The sequence below is a fragment of the Natrix helvetica genome (genome assembly GCF_964273705.1).
Source record: "Natrix helvetica genome assembly, chromosome: 1".
Taxonomy (NCBI): Eukaryota; Metazoa; Chordata; class Lepidosauria; order Squamata; family Natricidae; genus Natrix; species Natrix helvetica.
The window spans coordinates 352737132-352761346 of NC_138548.1; the positions used below are offsets into that span (position 1 = coordinate 352737132).

The following is a 24215-nucleotide window of genomic DNA, read 5'->3' on the forward strand; positions in this document are numbered from 1 at the left end:
AGTGGGCACGAAGGGATTTGAAACTGATGACACATTTGACCCCTCTCTTCAGTTCAACCTGGTAATCTCCTACAGCCGTGATGGCGAACCTATGGCACATGTACCACAGGTGGCACGCAGAGGCCTCTCTGCGGGCACACCAGCCATCGCCCCAGCCTAGCTCCAGCGCACATGCACACACACCTCCTGCTGGCCAGCTGGTTTTGGGGTCTCTGCAGCGCATGTGTGGGGGCTGGGGTGCATGTGGGGAACACATGCGCACATACAGTACACGGGGGGGCGGACTGCATGTGCGGGGGCACTCACATTGCGTTTTGGTGGTTTGTGTGCATGTGTGCCAGTGGTGGGTTGCAGGTGGTATGCCCCGGTACAGGCGTACCGTAGCCTGCCCGGAGCACCGGATACCGTTCCGTTCCGGTGCTCCGGAGGGCCACTTGCCTGCCCGAGCTCCTTAACTGTCTTTTAAGGCTTCCGTGCTTCCATGCATGGCACGTACAGCGCCTGTGTGACACTCCATGGAGCAGTTGGAGTGTCGCGGGGGCGCTAGGATGCATGCACGCACTGCATGTGGACGCCGCCGGGCCCATTCCAACTGTATCGGTTGGAACAGGATCCGGAACCAACCACTGATGTGTGCGCTACCCCCGCACCCTGTTTTGGGCCTGGAAGGCCTCCTTCACCAACTTGGAAGCTGAAACAGGGCATGGGGGTGCCGTGCGAGGCGCCCCCCACCGCCCCCCATTTTGACCTTGGAAAGCCTGCTGCAGCAACCTGGAAGCCAAAATGGGACAAAGGGAAGGTGGGCCGCACGTGTGGGGGATGCATACGTAGGGGGGCGGGATGCATGAGTGAAGGGCACCTGCATTGCATTTTGGGGTTGTACGTGTGCGCTTTGGGCACTCGGCACCAAAAAGATTAGCCATCACTGTCCGACAGTAATGAAACTGGGGCAACAAAAGCCCCATGAAAGGGAGGCTACTCACTGAATTGCAGGGGCTCCTTGATTTTAACGTCATAGACCCGGAAAGCGCTTTCTCGGCTCTCGCGCTCCACTCGAACCAGGAACGCTGTGAAGAGGAGACAAAAGCCGTCATCTTTTGCCCTACTGACGGTCAGAATTAGGGATTTTTTCCAGATCATCAAGTTCAAATGTTGTCCCTCGTGCAGCAGGACAAAAGATGGCATACACATTACCAATCCTTCTAAAGCGGGGCTGTCAAACTCAAGGCCCGCGGGCCAGATTCGGCCCACGAGATGCTTAGATTTGGCCCGCGGGGCCACCCTGGAAACAGTAAATGACCTGCCCGCGGGGCCTCTGTCAGCAAAAACAGACCGCACAACCCTCCTGAGCTCCATTTTCGCTGGCAGAAGGTTGCAGGAGGCCGTCGCAGCGGAAGGGGGAGCTGGCTCGGGAGCCTGTTTTTGCTGGCGGAGTGCTCAGGCTGACACAGGCGCCCCCGACACGAGTGATGTCGAGCTGGCCACGCCCACCCCGGCCCCCTGAGGTCAAACACAGTCCTGATGCAGCACTCAATGAAATCGAGTTTGACAACCCAGGGCTAAAGTAATGAACCCAGGAAGGGGTGCTGACTTTTTTTTTTTGAGGTCAAGTTAACCAAAGGGAGTGACGGATTCTTCTGGCTTTGTTTTCTGTCCCATTTAAACATCACTGACCAGCAGGGGGGGAAAAACACTACTAGCCACTTCCTTTAATTTGGAGGGGACAGGTCAAATTTGGATGGAATCTTAGAAGAAGGGGTTGGGCCACCTCCCAGCTAATGTGTGATAGGTGCTACAAGATCTCATTCTTGATGAAACCCGTCAACCTCCACCTACAAACTGTCATGGAGGCTATTTCTGAGCAAGGGCTCTTCTTCATTAAAATTCCCTTTGTTCATTTGCTTTACTTTGGCAGCTTTTTAATTTCAAAAGCTCTTCTCCATGGAAACAATAGGGGAGACAGGGAGGGAGTCGGGGGGAGAGAGAGGGAAGAGAGAGGGAGGGAGAGAGAGAAAGGGAAAAGAGAGAGAGAAGAGAGAGAGAGAAGAGAGTGGGAGAAAGAGAGAAGAGAGACTGAGAGAGAAAGAGAGAAAAGGGGGAGGGAGAGAAAAGAGAGAGAGAGAGAAAGAGAAAGAGGAGAGAGACAGAAGAGAGAGAGAGAAAGTGGAGAGAGAGAGAAGAAAATAGGGGGAGGAATGAAGAGAGAGAGAAGAGAGGGAAGAAAAGAGAGGGGGAGGAAAGAGAAAAGAGAGAAGAGAGACTGAGGGAGAAAGAGAGAAAAGGAGGGAAAGAGGAGAGAGAAAAAGAGAGAGAAAGAGGAGAGAGGGAAGAGAGAGAGAGAGGAGAGAGAGAGAAGAAAAGAGGGGGAGGAAAGAAGAGAGAGATAAGAGAGGGAAAAAAAGAGAGGGGGAGGAAAGAGAGAAGAGAGAGAAGAGAGACTGAGGGAGAAAGAGAGAAAAGTGGTAGGGAGAGAGAAGAGAGAGAGAGAGAAAGAGAGAGAGAGAAAGAGGAGAGAGAGGGAAGAGAGAGAGAGAAAGAGGAAAGAGAGAGAAGAAAAGAGGGGGAAGAAAGAGAGAGAAGAGAGAGAAGAGGGAGGGAGAAACAGAAAGAAGAGAGAGAGAGAAGAGAGTGTGAGGGAGAGAAAGAGAGAGAAAGAGGAGAGAGAGGGAAGAAAGAGGAAGGGAAAGTGTTGTGTGAGAGAGAGGAGAGAGTGAGGGAGAGAAAGAGAAAGAAAGAGGAGAGAGAGGGAAGAAAGAGGAAGGGAAAGTGTTGTGTGAGAGAGAGGAGAGAGTGAGGGAGAGAAAGAGAAAGAAAGAGGAGAGAGAGAAGAGAGAGAGGGGGAGAGAGGAGAGAGAAAGAGAAGAGAGAGGGAGGGAGGGAGAGAGAGAAGATGGGGGGAGAGAAAAGATTTTGCAAAACTGCAAAAGTCTCAGTCTGATCAATAGGCAGCTCCCCTCATGCCACTATTGACCAAAACATTTTCAGAAATGAAATGAGGCCACGTGAAGGAAGGGAAAAGACACAAGGAACTGAATTATGAGATATGCTAGGTCTTCACAGGTGGGAGCATAAGCAACATTTGCAGGTTTTCAGGGAAGAAAATTGCAATCAGTTCAAGATATACGGGCCGCAGAGGGTGAGGCTGCCAGGACCAATCCCAGCTCTTACCGTAATGCACGCGGGGGCTGTAACAGGCAAAGTTCATCCGTGTCTCTTCTGTGATTGCATCCTCCAGCGTTCGCTTCAAGCGTGGGCAGGCACCTGTTTGGTAGAAGAAATAGGGTCCGATTCCTGGATGCCCCTTTGATCAGAGGGGAGGGAATCTAGCATCTAACGTCAAGATGGCTGAGAAAACAATCTGATTTCTTTAGAGAGGAACATGGGAATTTAGGTTGTTGCTTTAGTGAGTAAAGAATGGAGAAAGTGGACAAAACAACAGGACGTTTACATTGTTTTCACATCCTCAAAGAACCTTTTCAAACATAGTAGCAGAAGTGGGTTGCTGCCGGCTCGGCTGGACCGGTAGTGGAATTCAGGCCCGGGTCGCAGGACCGGCAGCGACTCAGGCCTGACATGCCCCTGAACCGATTCCTTCGCCGCCGCTGATGTTGCTGCCATGTTGGATTTTAGTCACTGCACGTGCGCAGTTCACTCTAAATCGTTCTGTGTATGGGCACCAGAGGTGGATTCCTACCGGTTTGGACTGGTTTGGCTGAACCAGTAGTGGTTTGGGGGCAGGGCCGGATTTAGATGAAAAGAGGCTCTAGGCTGCTCCACTTATGGGGCCCTTTCACCTCCCGTTTTTAAGTTTGTAAATTACATGAGAGATAATAAAATACATCATTACTGTGATATATATCAATATATTAAATGAAACATGTTGTAATTGGTAGTAACCTTTATAAAAAATGTGGCACGGATAATAAATAAAAATAAAAGGCCCCTCTTGATCTTGAGGCCCTAGGCTGAAGCCTAGTTAGCCTATAGGAAAATCCGGCCCTGTTTGGGGGCCTGGGTCGCTGGAAATTTTTGCGCACACTGAACCTGGCATTAATGCTGGGGGCAACCCACCCCTGACGTGCGCAGAACAATTTACATTGAACAGGGCAAGTGCATGCAGCGCGTGGGTTACGAACCAATAGCAAAACCGGCAGCAACCCACTCCTACATGGTAGCTATTTTGACATCAACCATCAGAAATGCTATACCCGTGATGGCGAACCTATGGCACGTGTGCCACAGGTGGCATCCGTAGTCATTTGTTAGGGCACGCGAGGCATTGCCCTGTCAGCTCCAGCGGGCATACGCACGCTGGCCAGCTGACTTCGGCCTTCTTTTGAGGCAGTTTTCCACCCTCCGGAGGCTTCCTTGAACCTAGGTAGGGCAACTCGCCACGGGCAAACTCTGCGCAAGAATTGACCACAGGACAGTTTATCAATTCAGTTTAATTATTTAAAATCAAATAAAAAACCTGTTTTAATTTTTGGCATTCAGATTTCATTCTGTCCCTCCTTTTGCATCCTTTCTTTAATGATTCTATCCCACCATTTCTTTGATATCAGGGTAACTCGTGTCCCACAGCAAGTTGGCTGCAACAAATTGTCATAGACCCAGTTCTATGTGACAGCAGATCAGCTGCATTACTTTAAATAACCCTTGAAAATCTACTTTCCGGTGAATCGTGTGGAAGTAAACTTGGGTTGTTTTTGTGCTTTGGAGGGAGGAGGGCAGTCCATGGGCCCAAGGGTTCCTCTGAATTTAAAACCAGCTTAAAACCATTGATCTAAAATCCAGGTAACTTTACCTTCGGCACACTGACAGACATCATCTGAGCACAATGCAGACACATACTGTGGCTTATTGGGAGCCCCGTAGAAGATGCTGCAACGTTGATCTACAAGAGGAAGAGTGGAAAGGTCAGAGGAACATAATGCATGTAGTCCTCAACTTACAACCACAATTGAGCCCAAAATTTGTTAAGTGAGTTTTGCCCCATTTTATGACTTTTCTTGCCACATTCGATAAGAGTGGATCACTGCAGTTAGTAACATGGTTGTTAAGCTTCCCCATTGACTTTAGAATAGAATAGAATAGAATAGAATAGAATAGAATAGAATAGAATAGAGTAACAGAGTTGGAAGGGACCTTGGAGGTCTTCTACCCAACCCCAACCCCAGCCTCCCCCACCCACCCCAGCTCACAGGAAACCTACACCGTGTTTCCCCGAAAATAAGACAGGGTCTTATTTTCTTTTGACCACCAAAATAAGCACTTGGCCTTATTGTTGGGGAGGTCTTACAGTTTTTGAGGTGCAGGAAGTGGAGAGTATGGTCACCTCATGGCTGCTGCTGTGTTGAAATATTTTCAGGGAGGGCTTATTTTAGCACATGCACTCAATAATTATCTGGGGAGGTCTTATTTTCAGGAAAACAGGGTAGCACTTCAGACAAATGGTTGTCCAACCTCTTCTTAAAAACTTCCAGTGTTAGAGCATTCACAACTTCTGGAGGCAAGCTGTTCCACTGATTAATTGTTTTGACTGTCAGGAAGTTTCTCCTCAGTTCTAAGTTGCTTCTCTCCTTGATTAGTTTCCACCCATTGCTTCTTGTTCTACCCTCAGGTGCCTTGGAGAATAGCTTGATTCCCTCTTCTCTGTGGCAACCCCTGAGATATTGGAACACTGCTATCATGTCTCCCCTAGTCCTTCTTTTCATTAAACTAGACATACCCAATTCCATAACTTTTAGCCTCCAGTCTCCTAATCATCTTTGTTGCTCTTCTCTGCACTCTTTCTAGAGTCTCCACATCTTTTCTACATCGTGGTGACCAAAACTGAATGCAGTATTCCAAGTGTGGCCTTACCAAGGCATTATAAAGTGGCATTAACACTTCATGTGATCTTGATTCTATCCCTCTGTTGATGCAGCCTAGAACTGTGTTGGCTTTAATAAACTAATATTGGCTAATAATAAACTAATAAACTGTGTAACACACTTAAGGACCGCAGTGATTCACTTAGCAACTGTTGTAATATCTCTTGTAAAATCAGATCTGACTTGACTGGCGACTGCCACGATTTATGACTGAAATTCTGCTCCCAATTGTAGTCGTACGTTGAGGACTGCCTGTACTATTAAAATTAGCGTACCTTTTGAAACAGTCTTTACAAATAATCACTCATACTTGTTCTGGAGACATCACAACATGTCTGACACACCAGTTGTGCCCCACCAGAGACTGATTTTGTTTTTTAAAAAATGAATCCCACCAGCTCCCTTCGCTCTCCTCAACTGTTGTTTGCTTTGACTTACGGGGTTCGTAGAAGTCATAGACAGTGGCGCTGGCTGGTTGTAGTTTTCCTACAGATACTATCTGTTTAGCCCTGAAAGCGATACACTCACGACCGGATTGTGGTGCCTGGAAACACAAATAAATATTTAAACTTCAAATCTTATAGTCTATCTTTCCGTACAGAGCCGAGGTGGCGCAGTGGTTAGAGTGCAGTACAGCAGGCTACTTCAGCTGCCTGCTGGCTGCCTGCAATTTGGCAGTTCAAATCCCACCAGGCTCAAGGTTGACTCAGCCTTCCAATCTTCCTGATTGTGAGGCGAGAGTACCACCTCTAGCCACAGCACCATTCTGCCTTGCCTTCTGTAACCGCCCCTCTGAATATATTGATTTGTAGAAAATCCTCCCACCTGGTCAAAATACAGGAGCAGCCGTTGTCCTTGAGTCTCCCAGTGGTTGATGTATTGGTCAGGGACCTCTTGCAACTGCAGAGAAGGGAGGGATGGAAAAGCCATAAGGAATAGATCAAGCAAGCAGATCTCCCAAACTGAGTGGTCTTGAGGATGACGAATGTTTTCCTGCCAGCTATCAACACTGGGAAAGCAGAAGGGTGCCAAGAGCAGATGGTGTAACCAATAGGTTCATATAACAGGCCCCGGAGGCCTGAAATCCAGGCATCGCTCTCCAACAGAGAGCCAGAAGAGAGTTGACTGAAGCAGGATGGTGACATTTTCCCCCTTATTCCAACAGCAAGAGGGTAGGCAAAGATGTAACATCCGTTTAACTCAGGGGTCTCCCAACTTGGCATCTTTAAGACTTGTGGACTTCAACTCCCAGAATTCCCCAGCCAGCCTATCCGGCTGAGGAATTCTGGGACTTGAAGTCCACAAGTCTTAAAGATGCCAAGTTGGGAGACCCCTGCTTTAATTTTCTGCCGAGACACGGAGAAATCCCATCTTCTCAGTGTTTCAGTCTCCAGTCTCTGTTTCACCCATTTAAATGGGGACAAGTTGGGGACATCCAAGCGTTTCTGCCATGGAGGTAGATATGAGTAACTACACTTTCCCAGTATTAACGGCTGTGGTGGTGCAGTGGTTAGAATGCAGTATTGCAGGCTAACTCTGCTCATATTGCCAGGAGTTCGATTCCCTCAATCCTGACGGGCTGAAGATTGACTTGGCCTTCTGAGGTGAGTAAAATGAGTACATAGATTGTTGCGGGACAACATGCTGATTCTGTAAGCTTCTTAGTAAGGGCTGTAAAGTACCATGTGTCACTTGGTAAAGCATTTCCATGCCTATTATCAAGTTGACTTTGGAAGAGAAGGGAGGGAGAATTCCACGCAAACCTTCAACCAGGGTCGGATCTCATATTTCTACAGCAGGCGTGTGAGGCGCCAAATTTTACAACCTGCTGCAGCACTTCATTGGTGGATGTGATTTATGACACAGACTGAGGGGAGGGGAGACACAGGGGTAAAGTTCAGCCACCATTAAACGGAAATCAGACCTGACTCCATGGCAGGCACTGCCAAAATGTTGCTCCTAATAAATGACTGGATTTCTTTTGAACTTTGTCTCGAGGCTCGTAAATTAATGAGGGCATCTTTGGGGAACCTCACACCATGAAGCAGTATATAAGTCTATTGCTATTGCTATTAAGAGCCGTGGTGGTGCGGTGGTTAGAATGCAGTATTGCAAGCTAATTCTGCTGACTGCCAGAAGTTCGATCCTGACTGGCTCAAGGTTGACTCAGCCTTCCATCTTTCCAAAGTTAGTAAAATGAGGACCCAGATTGTTGGGGCCAATATGCTGCTTCTATAAACCGCTTAGAGAAGGCTGCAAAGCACTGTGAAGCGGTGTGTAAGTCTAAGTGTTGTTGTTATTAAAGGGAAGTACAACCCTTTGTCAAGAGCTACCTGAGCAAGGTCCACCTCGTCAGGCTGAAAGCCACTCAATAGGCTGATGTCAACAATGACCATGCCAGAAACACGGGCCCCACGTTGTCTCCTGTAGAGAAAGATAAAGAGAGAAAGGTTGGGAGGTGGGAGAGATTGTTTAATGCCTTTAGTTTGGTTTAGTTGACCTCTGTGATTTAATAGAAACATCAGACAATGATGTTGGATGAATTGGACCACGTAATGTTGATACAGGTAGTCCTTCAGTTACAACCACAACCACGGGTGTCAAACCCAATCGCGTCACGTTACATAGATACTATACACAAATTCAGCACCTTGCCCTGCTTAACAGCTATTTATACCGGAGCTGTCAACAGGACAGCCAATAGGAATAACAGAAACATCCTGCGCCTAGCCGGGCATGCCTTAGCCAACAGGCGCGCCACAGCAGTTGCCGGCTGTCACTCGTATGTTGAGGACTTAGGACTGGTCGCAAGTCGAGGACATAACAACAGCCACAACGACGGGTGTCAAACCCAATTGCGTCACGTTACATATAGTGACTTTTTTGCCTTTCTAGAGCTGAGGTGGCCGTGGCCTGCGTGTGACGCCTCCAGCCCAAGGGCCGCCAGTTTGACAGGCCTGACCCAGGGGTGGGTTATGTCAGGCACTACTACTGGTTCACTCATGGCCGTGGTGCACGCGCGCATGCTTGATGCACACTGCACGTGCATTGCAATTAAAATTGTTCTGCGCATGCGCAGAAGCGAAAAACAAGAGGGCGGGCCTATGGCGCCTCCCGGACAACCAGTTTGGGGGCGTGGCAGGCCTGGGTCGCTGCCAGTTCCAGCGACCCAGGTCACCAAATCACTACCGGTTCGGCAGAACCGGTCCGAACAGATAGGAACCCACCAGAACAGAGGCCAACGTTTCTGTTCTTAAGCAAGACAAACATTAAGTGAGATTTGCCCCTTTTTATGACCTTTCTTGCCACAGTTGTTAATGTTAGTAACACAGTTGCTAAGTGAATCTAGCTTCCCCATTGACTTTGCTTGTCTGAAGGTTGCAAAAGGGGATCACGTGACCCCAGGACACTGTGACGGTCATAAGTACGAGTCAATGGCCAATGTCTGAATTTTATTCATGTGACCCTGGGGATGCTGCAATGGTTATAAGGGTGAAAAACAGTCACTATTTTCAGTGCGGTTGTAATTTTGAATGGTCACTAAATGAACAATTGCAAGTCGAGGACTACCTGTATTTGTAAGAATAATAAAAGTGGGGTATAAATAAAGAAATAAGTAAATAAAAATAAATAAATAAATACAGAAACCTGTGAAAATAAATAAACAAAACAAATAATAAATAAAAAATAAACCTGTGGAAATAAATAAATAATTAATAAACCAATCAAAATAAATAAATGAAAAAATAATAATAAACCTGTCAAGATAAATAAATAAATAAAAACAAACCATTCTAAATAAATAAATATATATATATATATAAAAATAAACCAGTCAAAATAAATCAATCAATAAAATAAAATAATAAACTAGTCAAAATAAATAAATACAAACCAGCCTAATTAAATAAATAAATAAAAATAAAATAAACCAGTCAAAAGAAACAAACAAATAAAATAAAATAAATGAAGTCTAAAAAAAAACAGTCTAAAAAAATCAATGTAAGAAAATAAAAAATAAACCAGTCCAAATAAATAAACAAATAAATTAAAACAATAAACCAGTCAAAGTAAATAAATAAATAAATATTTAAAAAACCAGTCAAGATAAATAAAAACAAATCTGTCAAAATAAATATAAAAAATAAACCAGTCAAAATAAATCAATGAATAAAATAAAATAATAAACTAGTGAAAATAAATAAATACAAACCTGTCAAAATAAATCAATAAATATAAATAAAATAAACCAGTCAAAAGAAACAAACAAATAAAATAAAATAATTGAAGTCTAAAAAACAAACCAGTCTAAATAAATCAATGTAAGAAAAGAAAAAATAAACCAGTCTAAATAAATAAACAAATGAATTAAAACAATAAACCAGTCAAAATAAATAAATAAATAAATAAATATTAAAAAAACAAACCAGTCAAGATAAACAAAAACAAATCTGCCAAAATAAATATAAAAAAATAACCCAGTCAAAATAAATAAACAAATAAATTAAAACAATAAACCAGTCAAAGTAAATAAATAAATATTTTTAAAAAACAAACCAGTCAAGATAAATAAATAAATAAATATTTTTAAAAAACAAACCAGTCAAGATAAATAAATACAAATCTGTCAAAATAAATATAAAAAAATAAACCAGTCAAATAAATAAATAAATAAAATAAACCATGATAGATAGATAGATAAAAAAATAAAATGAAATGAAAAATAAACCAGTCAAAATAAATAAATAAAATATAAATATAAATAAACCTGTCAAGTAGCCAAGTGCTTATTCCCACCCCACCCTTAACAATTCTGCCAAAATGGTCCCCCTCCCCAAATTACCAGAAGCAGACTTCGTAGGTGACATCATGTTTTGACTGTTCGGTCTCTTTGGTCTCCCTCTTTCGGCGCTGACGGGCATCAAATAACTCAATCCGTGACAATGGCTTGCTGGCAGGTGGTGACGTGGGTGGGAGATCGTCTTCATATTCATAATAGTAATCTTCCACTTCAGCTGCGGTAAGCAAACAGAGACTAAATGTTAACAAGGATCTACGCGGAGCTGAGACCGTTGGCATTGTGAGGTGTGGAACATATTTGCTTTTCCCACGGGCACACTGAATATGGAGTGTGCTTCATAGGAAGAACGGCTGCAGGAATTGGGTAGGCCTAGTTCAACGAAAAGAAGGACCAGGGGTGTCCCAAAGGTGCTTTTTCAAGAGGCAACTGGACTTTCTGAAGACGTTTCACTTCTCATCCACGAAGCTTCTTCAGCTCTGAAGAATGAATCGGTGAAGAAGCAGCTTCCTGGATGGGAAACGAAATGTCTTCAAAGAAAAACCAGGAAGTCCTGTTGTCACTTGAAAAAACACCTTTGAGACTACCATGACCTGGATGATTCAGAGGGGTGATATGATAGGAGTGTTCCAATATCTCAGGGGCTGCCACAAAGAAGAAGGGGGCAAACTATTCTCCAAAGCCCCTGAAGGCAGGAGAAGAAGCAACAGATGGAAAATAATCAAGGAGAAAAGCAACCTACAACTAAAGAGGAATTTCCTGACAGAACAATCAATCAGTGGTACGGCTTGCCCTCAGAAGTTACGGGTGCTCCATCATTGGAGGCTTTTAAGAAGACACGAGGCATCCACTTGTCTGACATGGCTAAAAACATAAGGTGGCTTACTTGGTTTTGCCTAAACAGCCCAACATTTAAACCATGGTCTAGCCCAGCGATGGCAAACCTTTTTTGGCTCGCGTGCCATAAGTGGGGGGAGCGCAGGGGGGTCGTGTGCGGGCATGCCGCATCCATAATGCAATGCACGAACCCCCCTGTGTGCATGCGCGCACTACAGGCGCTCCCCCCCATTTTTTGCATGATTTTTCTGCCCTCCCCAGGCTCCAGAGACTTTATAGGAGCCTGGGGAGGGCGAAAACAGCCTCCCCCGCCCCCCTGGAAGCCCTCCGGAGGCTTCAGGGACCTTCAGGATGCTTCCCTGAAGCCTCCGGAGCAGTCAAACAAACCTCCGAGCAAACCGGAAGTCCCTTCCTGAACTTCCGGTTTGCCCGTAGGGCCGTTTTTTTGCACTCTGAAGACGTCAGGGAAGCTCATGAAGCCTCCGGAGGGCCTTCGCGGGGGCAGGGGAGGCTCTTTTCGCCCTCCCCAGGCTCCTATAAAGGCTCTGGAGTCTGGGGAGGGCGAAAAATGGCTTTAAAAAAGGGTGAACTCAGCTGGCCAGCGCGTGCCCTGACACATGGCTCCGCGTGCCACCTGTGGCACACATGCCATAGGTTCGCCATCACTGGTCTAGCCCTTTGTGTAAAACTACCCTGTTTCCCTGAAAGTAAGACCTCCCCGGATAATAAGCCCAATCGGGCTTTTGAGCGCATGCGCTAAAATAAGCCCTCCCCTGAAAATATTGCAACACAGCAGCAGCCGTGAGGTGACCACGCTCGCCTCCTCCTGTACCTCAAAAATAATATGTCCCCCACTAAAATAAGGCCAGGCACTTATTTGGGGGGTCAAGAGAAAATAAGAACCTTATTTTGGGGAAAACATGGTTGTCATCCATAAACAAATCATGTTTTATGTGACTCCTCCCAAACAGCAATCCTTGTGTATTGTAACAAGCACAACAGATGAAGGCTGACCCCAAACTAAGAGAGAGGAAAGGAGTAACTAAGCTCTCAAATTTGCATCCGTTCTCTCCTGTTCATGGAGTTCATGTATTTTTATTCGCTTATTACATTTATAAGCCATCCATCTCTCTCTTCAAGGCAGTTCACGTTAAGCAACAGTCTGGCCCAGCTATGTTGTTTATAGTAATCCAAAAAGAAAAACTTAAAGGGAAAAACACCAATCAATTATTTAAAAAAAATAAATCCAAAATCCGCAATCCCTGACGTACCGTTTCGGCGAACAGAGCCGCTCACAGTCACTTCTAGCCCAAGAGTTTGACAGCTGGTGTTCTGGACAGCCAAAATATGAAACTGCTTGAGTACCTGGAAGGATAAAGAAGAGAAGAGAAGAGACGTTTTCGCTCTCCTCAGTGCAGGCGTGGGTTCCAGATTCTTTTACTGCCGGTTCGCTCAGGGAAGCAATACGCACACATGCGCAGAAGTAAAAGACTTGCTTCTGCACATGCGCAAAAACAAGATGGTGGCGCCTATGGCAGTGCCGGTAGAAGCGGTTCGGACGCTTGAACGGCTGAGTTACTACCCACTTGGTTGAACCGGGCCGAACCGGTAGGAACCCACCTTTGCCTTAGTGATGCTGTTAAGTTGTGCTAGAATCCTGTTTCTTCAACCTTGGCAACTTCCCCATGGCTGGCTGGGGAATTCTGGGAGTTGAAGTCCACCTATCTTAAAGTTGCCAAGGTTGAGAAGCAATGTGCTAGCACGGGGGTGTCCAAACTTGGGAACTTTAAGACTTGTGGACTTCAACTCCCAGAATTCCCCAGCCAGCCATGCTGGCTGGGGAATTCTGGGAATTGAAGTCCACAAGTCTTAAAGTTCCCAAGTTTGCACACCCCTGTGCTAGAAGGAGGGAGAAACTACTTATGGTTTTAGTTATTCCAAAAGAGGCCTACACACATTAATCCCACTAGCTCCCTAGCTGCTCATGGATTCTAGGCAGTGGTGGGATTTAAATAATTTAACAATTGGTTCTCTGGCCGGGTAGGCATGGCCGAGTGGTCATGTGACTGGGTGGGTGTGACCAGCTCAACATCACTCATCACATCCAGCCCCGCCTCCTGGCCACTCACCTCAAAGGCAGAGGTGAGATTCAGCAATTCTGACCGGTTTGGACTAATCCCACCACTGGTTGGGCCTGCCCCTCCCTGTTTTTTGGGGTTGTTTTGGGGTCATTTTTTCAGGCTGTGTTTTTGGCTGTTTTCCAGGCTGTGTTTTTAAGCCATTTTTGGCTGTTTTTTTGGGCAAAAAATGGCCCAAAAATGGATAAAAAATGAGCGAAAAACAGACCAAAAAAATAGGTAGGGCCAGTGCCAGCCATTGGTGGGATTAGCCGGTTTGCCAAACCGGGCAGAATTTTAACAACCAGTTCGCCTGAACTGGTCCGAACCGGCTGAATCCCACTTCTGGCTCTAGGTTTCCAACTGTGGCCCACCAGCTTCCTGAAGTTTGGGTTCTCTCCTGAGGAGAGCTGTGGATTTCTCCTTCAATGTCGCCCCCTGGTGGCACCATTTGTGCTGCGACCTTTTGGAAACTCTTCCATTAGGACTGGAGATGCATCCAAAATGAAGGGAAACCAAACACCAATCCTATCAACGATTGGAAACATTCCTTCTGCTCTCCTCCAACCAGTGGTGGGTTTCAAGATATTTTAGAACCTCTTCTGTAGGTGTGGCCTGCTTTGTGGGAGTGGCTTACTGGCCATGTGACCAGGTGGGAATGGCTTGCCAGCCATGTGACTGAGTGGGAGTGGCTTGGCAGTCATGTGACTGGGTGGGCGTGGCCAACTTGTAAAATGTGGTGAAACTCACTTAACAACGCTCTTGCTTAGCAATCAAAATGTTGGCTCAGAAACTCTGGCATTTGAAGCACGCAAGTCTTAAAGCTGTCAAGTTACCCTTGCACCCCTAACCCTTTAGAAAAAAAAACCCCAGGGGTGTTCATACTTGACAGCTTTAAGACTTGTGGACTTCAACTCCCAGAATTCCTCCTCTCGCTCTTCATCTTGATGATGTGCGGACAGGCGGAGGGAGGGAGGGAGCTGGAACCGGTTCTAAACGGCACTCTAGATTTGTGGAACCTCTTCTATAGAAGAGGTTAGAACTGGCAGGAACCCACCCCTGCCTCCAACTACGGATTCACACATATTAAGAACCCTTCCGTCTTCACAAGATGTACACCCAGCACAAATGCAACAGGTGCCGACTTTCCTATTTACTCTGAGAAAAAATTATTCGGTAGAATCTAAGTGAGAGGAGACCTAGAAGACAACCACGATCTGGATGACTGAGAATCTCTACAGACTTGTAATGTGGGGATCGATCCTAAGTCACTTTTTTTCAGTGCAGTTCACTGTTCAACTTCAAATGGTCACTAAATGAATGGTTTTAAGTCCGTGACTACCTCTACCTATTTTGTGAAGCTAAGAGAGAAAGCCCATTATAGGTAGTCCTCAACTTATAACAGTTCCTTTAGTGACCGTTCAAAGTTACTACAGCATTGGAAAAAGTGACCCTATGACCGTTTTTCACACTTATGACCATTGGAGCAACCCCATGGTCAAAACTCAGATGCTTGGCAACTGGTTCCTATTTATGACCGTTGCTGTGTCCCAAGGTCATGGGATCTTCTTTCGTGACCTTCTCCCAAGCAACGTCAATGAGGAAGCCAGATTCACTTAGCAGCCATGCTAATAACTTACCAACTGCGGTGATTCATTTAACAACAGTGGCAAGAAAGGTCGTAAAATGGGGCAAATCTCTCTTAACAACAGAAATGTTGGGCTCAATTGTGGTTGTAAGTCTAGGGTTACTTGTGTATCTCTAATCATAGTAAAAATCGTAGTAGTTATCATTCAATATTTGTTATAATAGTAGTGTGAAATTACTTACAGTCAGAGTTCCTTTCCCATTCCCTTCCACTTTTACGTCAATGTCTTTTCCCAAAGAAAACTGAAGGAAAAAAAAACCCACAGAATTACATTGTGGAATAACAACAAAAATAGCATTTGCAAAATTCTACTGTATATACCAGGGGTGTCCAAACTTGAGAACTTAAAGACTTATGGACTTCAACTCCCAGAATTCCCCAGCTGGGGAATTCTGGGAGTTGAAGTCCACAAGTCTTAAAGTTCCCAAGTTTGGACAACCCTGGTATATACAGTATACATTTCCTTGCAAACACATAAACGCAAAAGACAGTTTGAAACTTAACTGCCAGACTTGTTCCCCCCTTTTTTACACAGAACCAACTGCAAGACCTGCCATTTGAACGTTGCTATCAACATCATTTAAATCAGTGTTTTTGGAAGTTGGTCACAGAATAAGAGTTGGAAGGGACCTTGGACAGTAGAAAGGTCTGGATGGGTTTATACCCATCTCCATATTATTTCATTCCCCATCATGTACACCCAAGTCAACATGGGTACCTGAAGCTCTTCCTGGATTGGATCGTTGGCTCTTCCAAAGGAAATCTGCAAAGGCAAGTGTTTTCCCGGGATCGTAAGAGAAACGGTTAGTTCATTCCCTTCCTCTTTGAAAGTGCTGATCCAGTAGGAGGAAAGGGCTTCCAAAGCCGCCACTGTGTCCTGGGAAGAGAAGCCACCATAGAAATCAGAACTCTGACGCGATTTTGGAAAACCCACATAAAAAAAAACAACACATATCGGCTATCATTCACTTTCTAGGCCACCCGTATTTTGTGGGGGCCACGTTCATCGCATTGAATCCTTCTGCAAATTTCTGAAGATTTGTTGACCCACCGAAATCCACAGCTCGTTTAAACGCTCAGAATTCATTTCTCTTTTAGGTGCTGTTTTTCTCTGTATTTTGCAAACATTTTCTCTCGTATGTTCTTGCACAGATAGTCCTCAACGTACTGATGAAAGAAATGTCCTTCTGGGTTTGGCTCCAAGTGGGGAAAAAGACATTGGAGACATAGAGACTGCTTGGAAAGATGGTTTTAATGGTGGACAGGACCGCATGGCCTGAGTCCTGACCAGAAAAGGTGATCACATGCTTCAATGTTGGGGAGATGAAGAGAAGGCAAAAAAAAAGGACTGAAGAAGGGCTTGCAGGGATTTTTATAATCTGTTCGGCCCCACCTATCTGTTTCCTGTTCTTGTGTAAGAAATGTATTCTGATTGGCTGTCAGACTCACATGGGCCCATGCAAGGGCAACCCTCTAGGCTGAGTTTTGAATCCAGGTTTGGTTGAATTCACAGATGCCATGTGGTCAGTTGAGTAAAGGCTTATATTATCATGCCTTCATTCCCATCCCCCTGGAGCTGAAGGGGAGAACTCTTTATTATGTAAAGTGGACTAGCTTGGCCTTCTTAATGGCCCATTGATAAAGTGGGGATGGGCAGGAAGCTGCAGGAATTTACTTAGTTTTTTAAAATGTGTTTCTCCCTTTTTCACATCCAGGAAAATATAATATTCTGCCTTATAAATATTTCCTAGGATATTTCATTTTTCTGGGAGAGGACTGGGTGATAACTTCCTACAGTACAACCATCCATTAAGCGACTGTTCAAAGTTATAACAGCACAGAAAAAGTGCTGTTACAATCAGGGGTGGGATTCAAAATTTTAGCAACCGGCTCGCTACCTGGTTGCTGGGTGGGCGTGGCCTACTCAGCCTCCTGTACCACAACAGGGAGGGGGGGGCATTTTAAAGTTCAAGCCTTCTTCTCAGGAACAGTCCCATCATCTTAACCTACCATTGTCAGCCATACCAGTGGGTTAGAGAGGAAACGCAACCAGGTGAGCTAATTCTACTTCATGGCAAGGCTACATTAACCTCATCTTGCAATCTGAACGTACAACTCTCCCACTATTTTCTTTACAGCCCAAGAAGCATGAGGAAAGTCCCTTTCTGAGCCTACTGGTAGTTACTCTGCCCACTATGTAGTTGTGGGCTAAGCTGTCTCTTATTTGACCATTCCTTAGGCCAGGGGTCTACAACCTTGGCTACTTTAAGCAATGCTGGCTGGGGAATTCTGGAAGCTAAAGTCCGCCAGGCTTAAAGTGGCCAAAGTGGGAGTCCCCTGCCTTAGCCAGCACCTCTTTGCCTCACATACAACCATCCTTCTTACCCCCCTCCCGACCTTAATTTCCTCTTACAAAAAAATGCCAATTCTCACTCCCACTCTGTATCCAGCCATGCTTTCATTCCTTTTTTGATAAGGGTGGCAGAACAACAGAGTTGGAAGGGACCTTGGAGGTCTTCTAGTCCAACCCACTGCTCAGGCAGGAAACCCTACACCACTTCAGACAAATGGTTATCCAATCTCTTCTTTAAAACCTCCAGGGACGGAGCACCCACAACTTCTGGAGGCAAGTTGTTCCACTGGTTAATTGTTCTAATTGTCAGGAAATTCCTCCTAAGTTCAGCCAGTACCTGTGTTGATCTGAATCCCCCTCCGTAGTTCCTCTGCTCGGTCAGCCACCGAGACACCTTGCCAGCTCTTGCAGAATCGTTTTGCTTCAATAAGTAGAGAAGGGCATAGCTTGTGGCCTCCACTGAGATAGCTGAAGGCACCTTTGTACGCTGGTCCTCACCGGCTAACCAGAATATCATAGTGCTGTCTGGAGGGCAAGAAAGAGAGAACAGATTTTAAGGCCAAAGCAGAAGTGATGCCTAAATGTGTGTTTTTGATTGATTGATTGACTGACTGACTGACTCACTTACTCACTTCATTCCATTCGATTCCATTCTCCATCCATCCCTCCCATCCCATCCCATCCAGTGGTGGGCTCTTCTCCCCGTTGCTACTGGTATGCTGCTCATGGGGCCGGGCATCCTGTTCGTGCAATGAGCACTGCACTGCCCCTGAGACACCCAGCTGCTTGTCGAAGGTTACGCAGGTGCCACATGCTGTGCACACAAGCGCAATTAGCCAGTTGCTTTAAAAACAGGTATAGAACCCAGGCGGGCAGGTGGGCCAAACCGGCCACCGTACCGGTATGCTGTCAGCTGCTCCCAGCTACTACTGGTATGGCAGTATCAGGCTGTACCAGCTGGAACCCACCAATGAACCCATCCCATCCCTTCTTTCCTCCTTCCCTCCATCCATCCCATCCCTCCATCCCATCCCTTTCCTTCTTCCCTCCCTTCATCCCATTCCATCCCTCCCTCCCTCCCATCCCTTTCCTTCTTCCCTCCCTCCATCCCCCTCTCCATTCCATCCCTCCATCCCATCCCCTTCCTTCTTCCCTCCCTTCATCCCATTCCATGCCTCCCTCCCATCCCTTTCCTTCTTCCCTCCCTCCATCCCCCTCTCCATTCCATCCCTCCATCCCATCCCCTTCCTTCTTCCCTCCCTTCATCCCATTCCATGCCTCCCTCCCTCCCATCCCTTTCCTTCTTCCCTCCCTCCATCCCCCTCTCCATCCCATCCCTCCCTCCCATCCCTTTCCTTCTTCCCTCCCTCCATCCATCCCATCCCTCCCTCCCTCCCTCCCTCGCTCCATCCCATTCCATCCCTCCCTCCCTCCCTCCCATCCCATCCCTTTCCTTCTTCCATCCCTCCATCCCCCTCTCCATCCCATCCCTTTTTCCCTCCCTCCCTCCATCCCATCCCTTTCCTTCTTCCATCCCTCCATCCCCCTCTCCATCCCATCCCTCCATGCTATCCCTTTCCTTCTTCCATCCCTCCCTCCCTCCATCCCATCCCTCCCTCCCTCCATCCCATTCCATTCCTTCCTCCCCTCCCCCCTTTCCTTCTTCCCTCCCTCCATCCCTCCCTCCATCCCATCCCATCCAGCTATTAAACAACTCAATGGTTCATAGAACAAATCAAACTCACCTTTATGCTCTCCCACGAAACACAAATACTGTAACCACTAACCAGGCTCAAATGACAGGTAGGCCTCAACCTCCGACCACAAGTGAGCCCCAAATTTATGTCGCTAAAAAGTGAGGCACTTGTTAAGTGAGATGTGCCCCATTTTATGATCTTTCTTGCTACAGCTGTTACGTCAGTAACACACTTAACCTCCGTCACTTAACAACCGTGTTACTAACTTAGCAACGGCAAGGATTCACTTAACCATTGGGGCAAGAAAGGCCGTAAAATGGGGCAAAACTCACTGAACAAAGGTCTCGCCTACCAATAGAAATGTTGGGCTCAATTGTGCTCGTAAGTTGTGTACACACACACACACACACACACACACACACACAGACACACTCCCAGAACTGATATTTCTAAACAGTGTGTCACAAAGTTGAAGAAGGAGGTAAAATACTTGTGTCTTCCATGGAAAGTTCCATCAGGCGGCTGCCAGCAAGAGCAATGGCGGATTTGTCCTGAGAAGCGAATGCGAGGGCGTAGCTGCTGATGGCCATGGGGTAGGGCCGCTGGGGCTGATCGCGCAGGGATGAGGCAAGATACGCCGCTGCACGTTCCAAGCTATTTTTCTGGAAGAGAAGGAAATGACATTGGAACTAATTTGGGACCTCAATAATGATAATAATAATAATAATTAATGGGACTGGTGAAAACTTAAAGTTTACTCTATTGTCATTGCACATGGTACAATTAAATTAAACGCCATCCTCAGTGTACATTGCAATTATAAAAATAAAAACACAAACATACATCCTTTACATTCTCTATCATTGAAACTGAAAACCCGATATTGCACTATTCTGAAGAATTCAATATGGTTATTGCCCAGGATTAGAAGCTGCTTTTCAGTTGACTATTTGCCATTGTTTTTATTGTCCTGTACCGTCTGCCAGATGGTAATAGTTCAAAAAATAAAAGGTGCCCAGGATGAGATGGATCTTTAAGAATGTTTGGAACTTTCTTAAGGCAACGGGAGCTGTAAAGCTCTTCCAAGGAGGGGAGAGGGCAACCAATGATCCTCTGGGCAATGACGTTGACTTTCCGGAGTGCGGTCCTATCTGCCACTGTGCAATTGGCAAACCATACACAGGTGCGGTAAGTTAAAATACTCTCTATGGTGCAGCGGTAGAAGGTCACTAGCAGTTTTTCATTCAGTTGTTGTTTTCTGAGAAGTCTCAGGTAGTATATTTTCTGCTAGGCCCTTTTGACCAGTGCTGCAATGTGAGGTCAGGTTTTAAGGTAACACCCAGAAGCTTAAAGCTGGCCACTAGCTCCACTTGGTCTCCATTGATGAGCAATGGCTGGATGTCTGATCTATTCCTTCTATAGTCCACTATAAACTCCTTGGTCTTATTTGTGTTAAGGATCAAGTTATTGTCTCTACACCACAAAAGTAACCGTTCCACCTCATACAATACAATACAATAGCAGAGTTGGAAGGGACCTTGGAGATCTTCTAGTCCAACCCCCTGCCTAGGCAGGAAACCCTATACAGTTTCAGACAAATGGCTATCCAACATCTTCTTAAAGACTTCCAGTGTTGGAGCATTCACAACTTCTGGAGGCAAGCTGTTCCACTGATTAATTGTTCTAACTGTCAGGAAGTTTCTCCTCAGTTCTAAGTTGCTTCTCTCCTTGATTAGTTTCCACCCATTGCTTCTTGTTCTACCCTCAGGTGCTTTGGAGAATAGTTTGACTCCCTCTTCTTTGTGGCAACCCCTGAGATATTGGAACACTGCTATCATGTCTCCCCTAGTCCTTCTTTCTATTAAACTAGACATACCCAGTTCCTGGAACTGTTCTTCATATGTTTTAGTCTCCAGTCCCCTAATCATCTTTGTTGCTCTTCTCTGCACTCTTTCTAGAGTCTCCACATCTTTTCTACATCGTGGCGACCAAAACTGAATGCAGTATTCCAAGTGTGGCCTTACCAAGGCATTATAAAGTGGTATTAACACTTCACGTGATCTTGATTCTATACCTCTGTTGATGCAGCCTAGAACTGTGTTGGCTTTTTTGGCAGCTGCTGCAACTGCTGGCTCATATTTAAATGGTTGTCCACTAGAACTCCAAGATCCCTCTCACAGTTACTACTGTTGAGCAAGGTACCACGTATACTGTACCTGTGCATTTCGTTTTTGTTGCCTAAATGCAGAACCTTACTCTTTTCACCATTGAATTTTATTTTATTAGATAGTGCCCAATGTTCAAGTTTGTCAAGATCCTTCTGTATCTGAAGCCTGTCTTCTGGAGTGTTGGCTATTCCTGCCAGCTTGGTGTCATCTGCAAATTTGATGAGTTCCCCATTTATTCCCTCATCCAAATCATTGATGAAGATGTTGAAGAGTACTGGGCCCAAAACAGAGCCTTGGGGCACTCCACTGCATACTTTCCTCCATGTAGATGCAGTTCCATTGAGGACTACACGTTGAGGGCGGTTGGTCAGCCAGTTACGAATCCATCTGGTAGTGATGCTGTCCAACCCACATTCTTCTACTTTATCTAGTAGTAGGTTGTGGTCTACCTTATCAAATGCCTTACTGAAGTCCAAGTAAACTATATGAGACGGCATTCCTCTGGTCCACTAATTTTGTCACTTTGTCGAAGAATGCAATAAGATTAGTATCATCTCGATAGGCAGACTCACCCACCCCCCCAATAGATTAGACCCACCACGGTTGTATCATCACATAGTCAGACAGATGCTCAGACTGGGTTGTTGTTGTTGTTGTTAATTACACATTTTTGCTATTAAACTATAGAGCAGTTTTTTGGAACCTCAGCAGCCTTAAGATACATGGACTTCAACTTCCAGAGTTCCCCAGGCAGCACGACTAATGACTGATGAAATCCAAAATGTTCATTGAGGAATTCTGGAAGTTGAAATCCCCGCATCTTAAAATTGCTGAGGTTCAGAAACATTGGTGTAGTAGACAAAGAGTAACATGGGGCAGGCAGTTGCTTCCAATGTGTGTATAAAAGGATCGGAGTGACCCAACCAGAGAAACAAACTTGAGAAAGGAGCTTTACTTGAGAACTGAGTCTCCAATCCCAGTTTCTCATTTTTCTATAGAAGAGAGGGATCAGTAAAAGCTATTTTATTTAATAATATTTAAACCAGGGACCTCTAATATTCTTAATCCTTTTACTTGTTATAGCCCGCCACTGGAGCTGGCAGCAGATTCAGACAGTGAGGAGGTTGGGGAGGAACATGGGCCAGTCCTGGAGTCTGGGGAAGGCTCTGATGAGGGCTCTGTGTTGGAGGCAGAGAGGGGGCCAGGGCCGTCTGACAGTTATCAGCTGCCTTCAGAGTCAGACATCAGTGAGACAGACGAACAGCTGGAGCCTGTTCCCAGTGTGCGCCTGTGCAAAGTTGCCAGATGAAGGGAACAGCTAAAGAACGGGTCGATTTGGGAGTAAGGCTACCAAATGATGGTACGATGAATGTCCCCTCCCAGAGGAAATAAAGGAGGAGCAAAAGGGGAGTGGAGTTTGCAGGAGACAATTAGTTTGCTTAATTGGTTCGTGACACTCCAAGACTCCTTGCCAAGTTTTGAAGATATCGGCCTGGCAGCTCTCCAAGCCAGATAAGGTCTGTGACTGTAAATCCTCCCCTGAAAGACTTTGCTGGATGTGAATGCGAGGCATTCACAGTAACTTAATGAAAAGGGGTTTTTGTCAGGACAAAGAGGCTGCTCGTGGTTTGGGGAAGCCCAGGTCAGAACGACTCATAGTACATAATTCTACTCAGGCAAACTGCCCACTGGCTGGAACCTTCATGAGAACTAGTAACTTCCTTTCCCTTTTAAAGAAAAATGTGGAGCTTTTCAGGGTTCCGGATTCCATGAACTTTCGGGAGAGGGGGCAGTCTATAAATACGAATAATAAATAAATAAATAAATAAATGAACTATATAGCAACGTTTTCACATGGCAAAGTGCAGTGGTGGCCTCATACCAGTCGGCTCAGCTGCTCCTGTTTCAGTCTTTCTGCCTCTTCCTCCTCCTCTTTGGCTTCATACAAAGGCAAAGCTTCCTTCAGGGCGATGGTGACAAAGGCTGTCAACGAGACTCCGCCACGGAGGCCACCCAAACCGCCCTGGAGAGAAGGGGGGGGGGGAAAAAAAAAAAGAAAAGCTCAAGGACGAGGACCAGAAGATCACGATGAATTTTGAGGCACGAGAGGTCGCCTTTGTATGTGTGCAAAAAGAAGTTGAGAAATGAGTCAAACAGGAGGGGGCTAAGACCTCACCTGCATCTCTCGGTGATAGACAGGGTGGGAGTCAGTGAAAGAACCATCGCTCTGTTGCTGTTCCAGAATCCACTGCACCGATCCCCGGATCCCGGCACTATCCACCTCCTGGTAGATCCGAGCCAGGGACAAAATCTTCACCACAAAAGCTGTGAGCCTGAAGCAAAAAGCAAAAGGAGTAAACTCTCATGACTCCTGGAAGTGTGGATGGGGACACTAGCAGGCAACCCAGTTTAAAAGGGAGGCTGATGTGATGGGAGCAGGAGAAGAGGACATTTTGAATAACTGTTTTCAGTAACAAGGAGCACCTTGGATTACTGTTTCTAGCTCCCTTGAAGTGACAATCAAGAACTTGAAATTCTGAGAAGACTCGGCTCAGACGGACCAAAGAGGAGGGCCCCCTAGAACAGGGGTGTCAAACTCAATTTCTTTGAGGGCCGCATCTGGGTTGTGTTTGACCTCAGGGGGCTGGGGTGGGCGTGGCCTGCTCAATGTAATTCGCGTCGGTGGCCCAAGCACTCTGCCAGTGAAAATGGGCTCCCGAGCTC

At 45.9% G+C, this 24215-nt stretch overlaps 1 protein-coding gene and 1 long non-coding RNA gene across 2 annotated transcripts in view; one reads left to right on the top strand and one right to left on the bottom strand.

Moving 5' to 3' along the window:
* LOC309383178 overlaps positions 1 to 24215 on the top strand; it is a 474080-nt gene that overhangs the window by 156162 nt on the left and 293703 nt on the right. The gene's annotated exons all lie outside the window — the stretch shown is intronic.
* LOC309384223 (complement C4-B-like) overlaps positions 1 to 24215 on the bottom strand; it is a 91174-nt gene that overhangs the window by 3362 nt on the left and 63597 nt on the right. The window contains exons 26-39 of the mRNA XM_081937464.1: positions 23668 to 23824; positions 23374 to 23514; positions 19814 to 19985; positions 17964 to 18151; positions 15992 to 16150; positions 15456 to 15515; positions 12780 to 12873; positions 10717 to 10888; positions 8207 to 8297; positions 6699 to 6773; positions 6312 to 6417; positions 4805 to 4894; positions 3169 to 3261; positions 984 to 1067 (exon numbers count right to left, since the gene is read on the bottom strand). Of these exons, the coding sequence (XP_081793590.1) occupies positions 984 to 1067; positions 3169 to 3261; positions 4805 to 4894; positions 6312 to 6417; positions 6699 to 6773; positions 8207 to 8297; positions 10717 to 10888; positions 12780 to 12873; positions 15456 to 15515; positions 15992 to 16150; positions 17964 to 18151; positions 19814 to 19985; positions 23374 to 23514; positions 23668 to 23824 (1682 nt within the window). The remainder of the gene's footprint in view (positions 1 to 983; positions 1068 to 3168; positions 3262 to 4804; positions 4895 to 6311; positions 6418 to 6698; positions 6774 to 8206; positions 8298 to 10716; positions 10889 to 12779; positions 12874 to 15455; positions 15516 to 15991; positions 16151 to 17963; positions 18152 to 19813; positions 19986 to 23373; positions 23515 to 23667; positions 23825 to 24215) is intronic.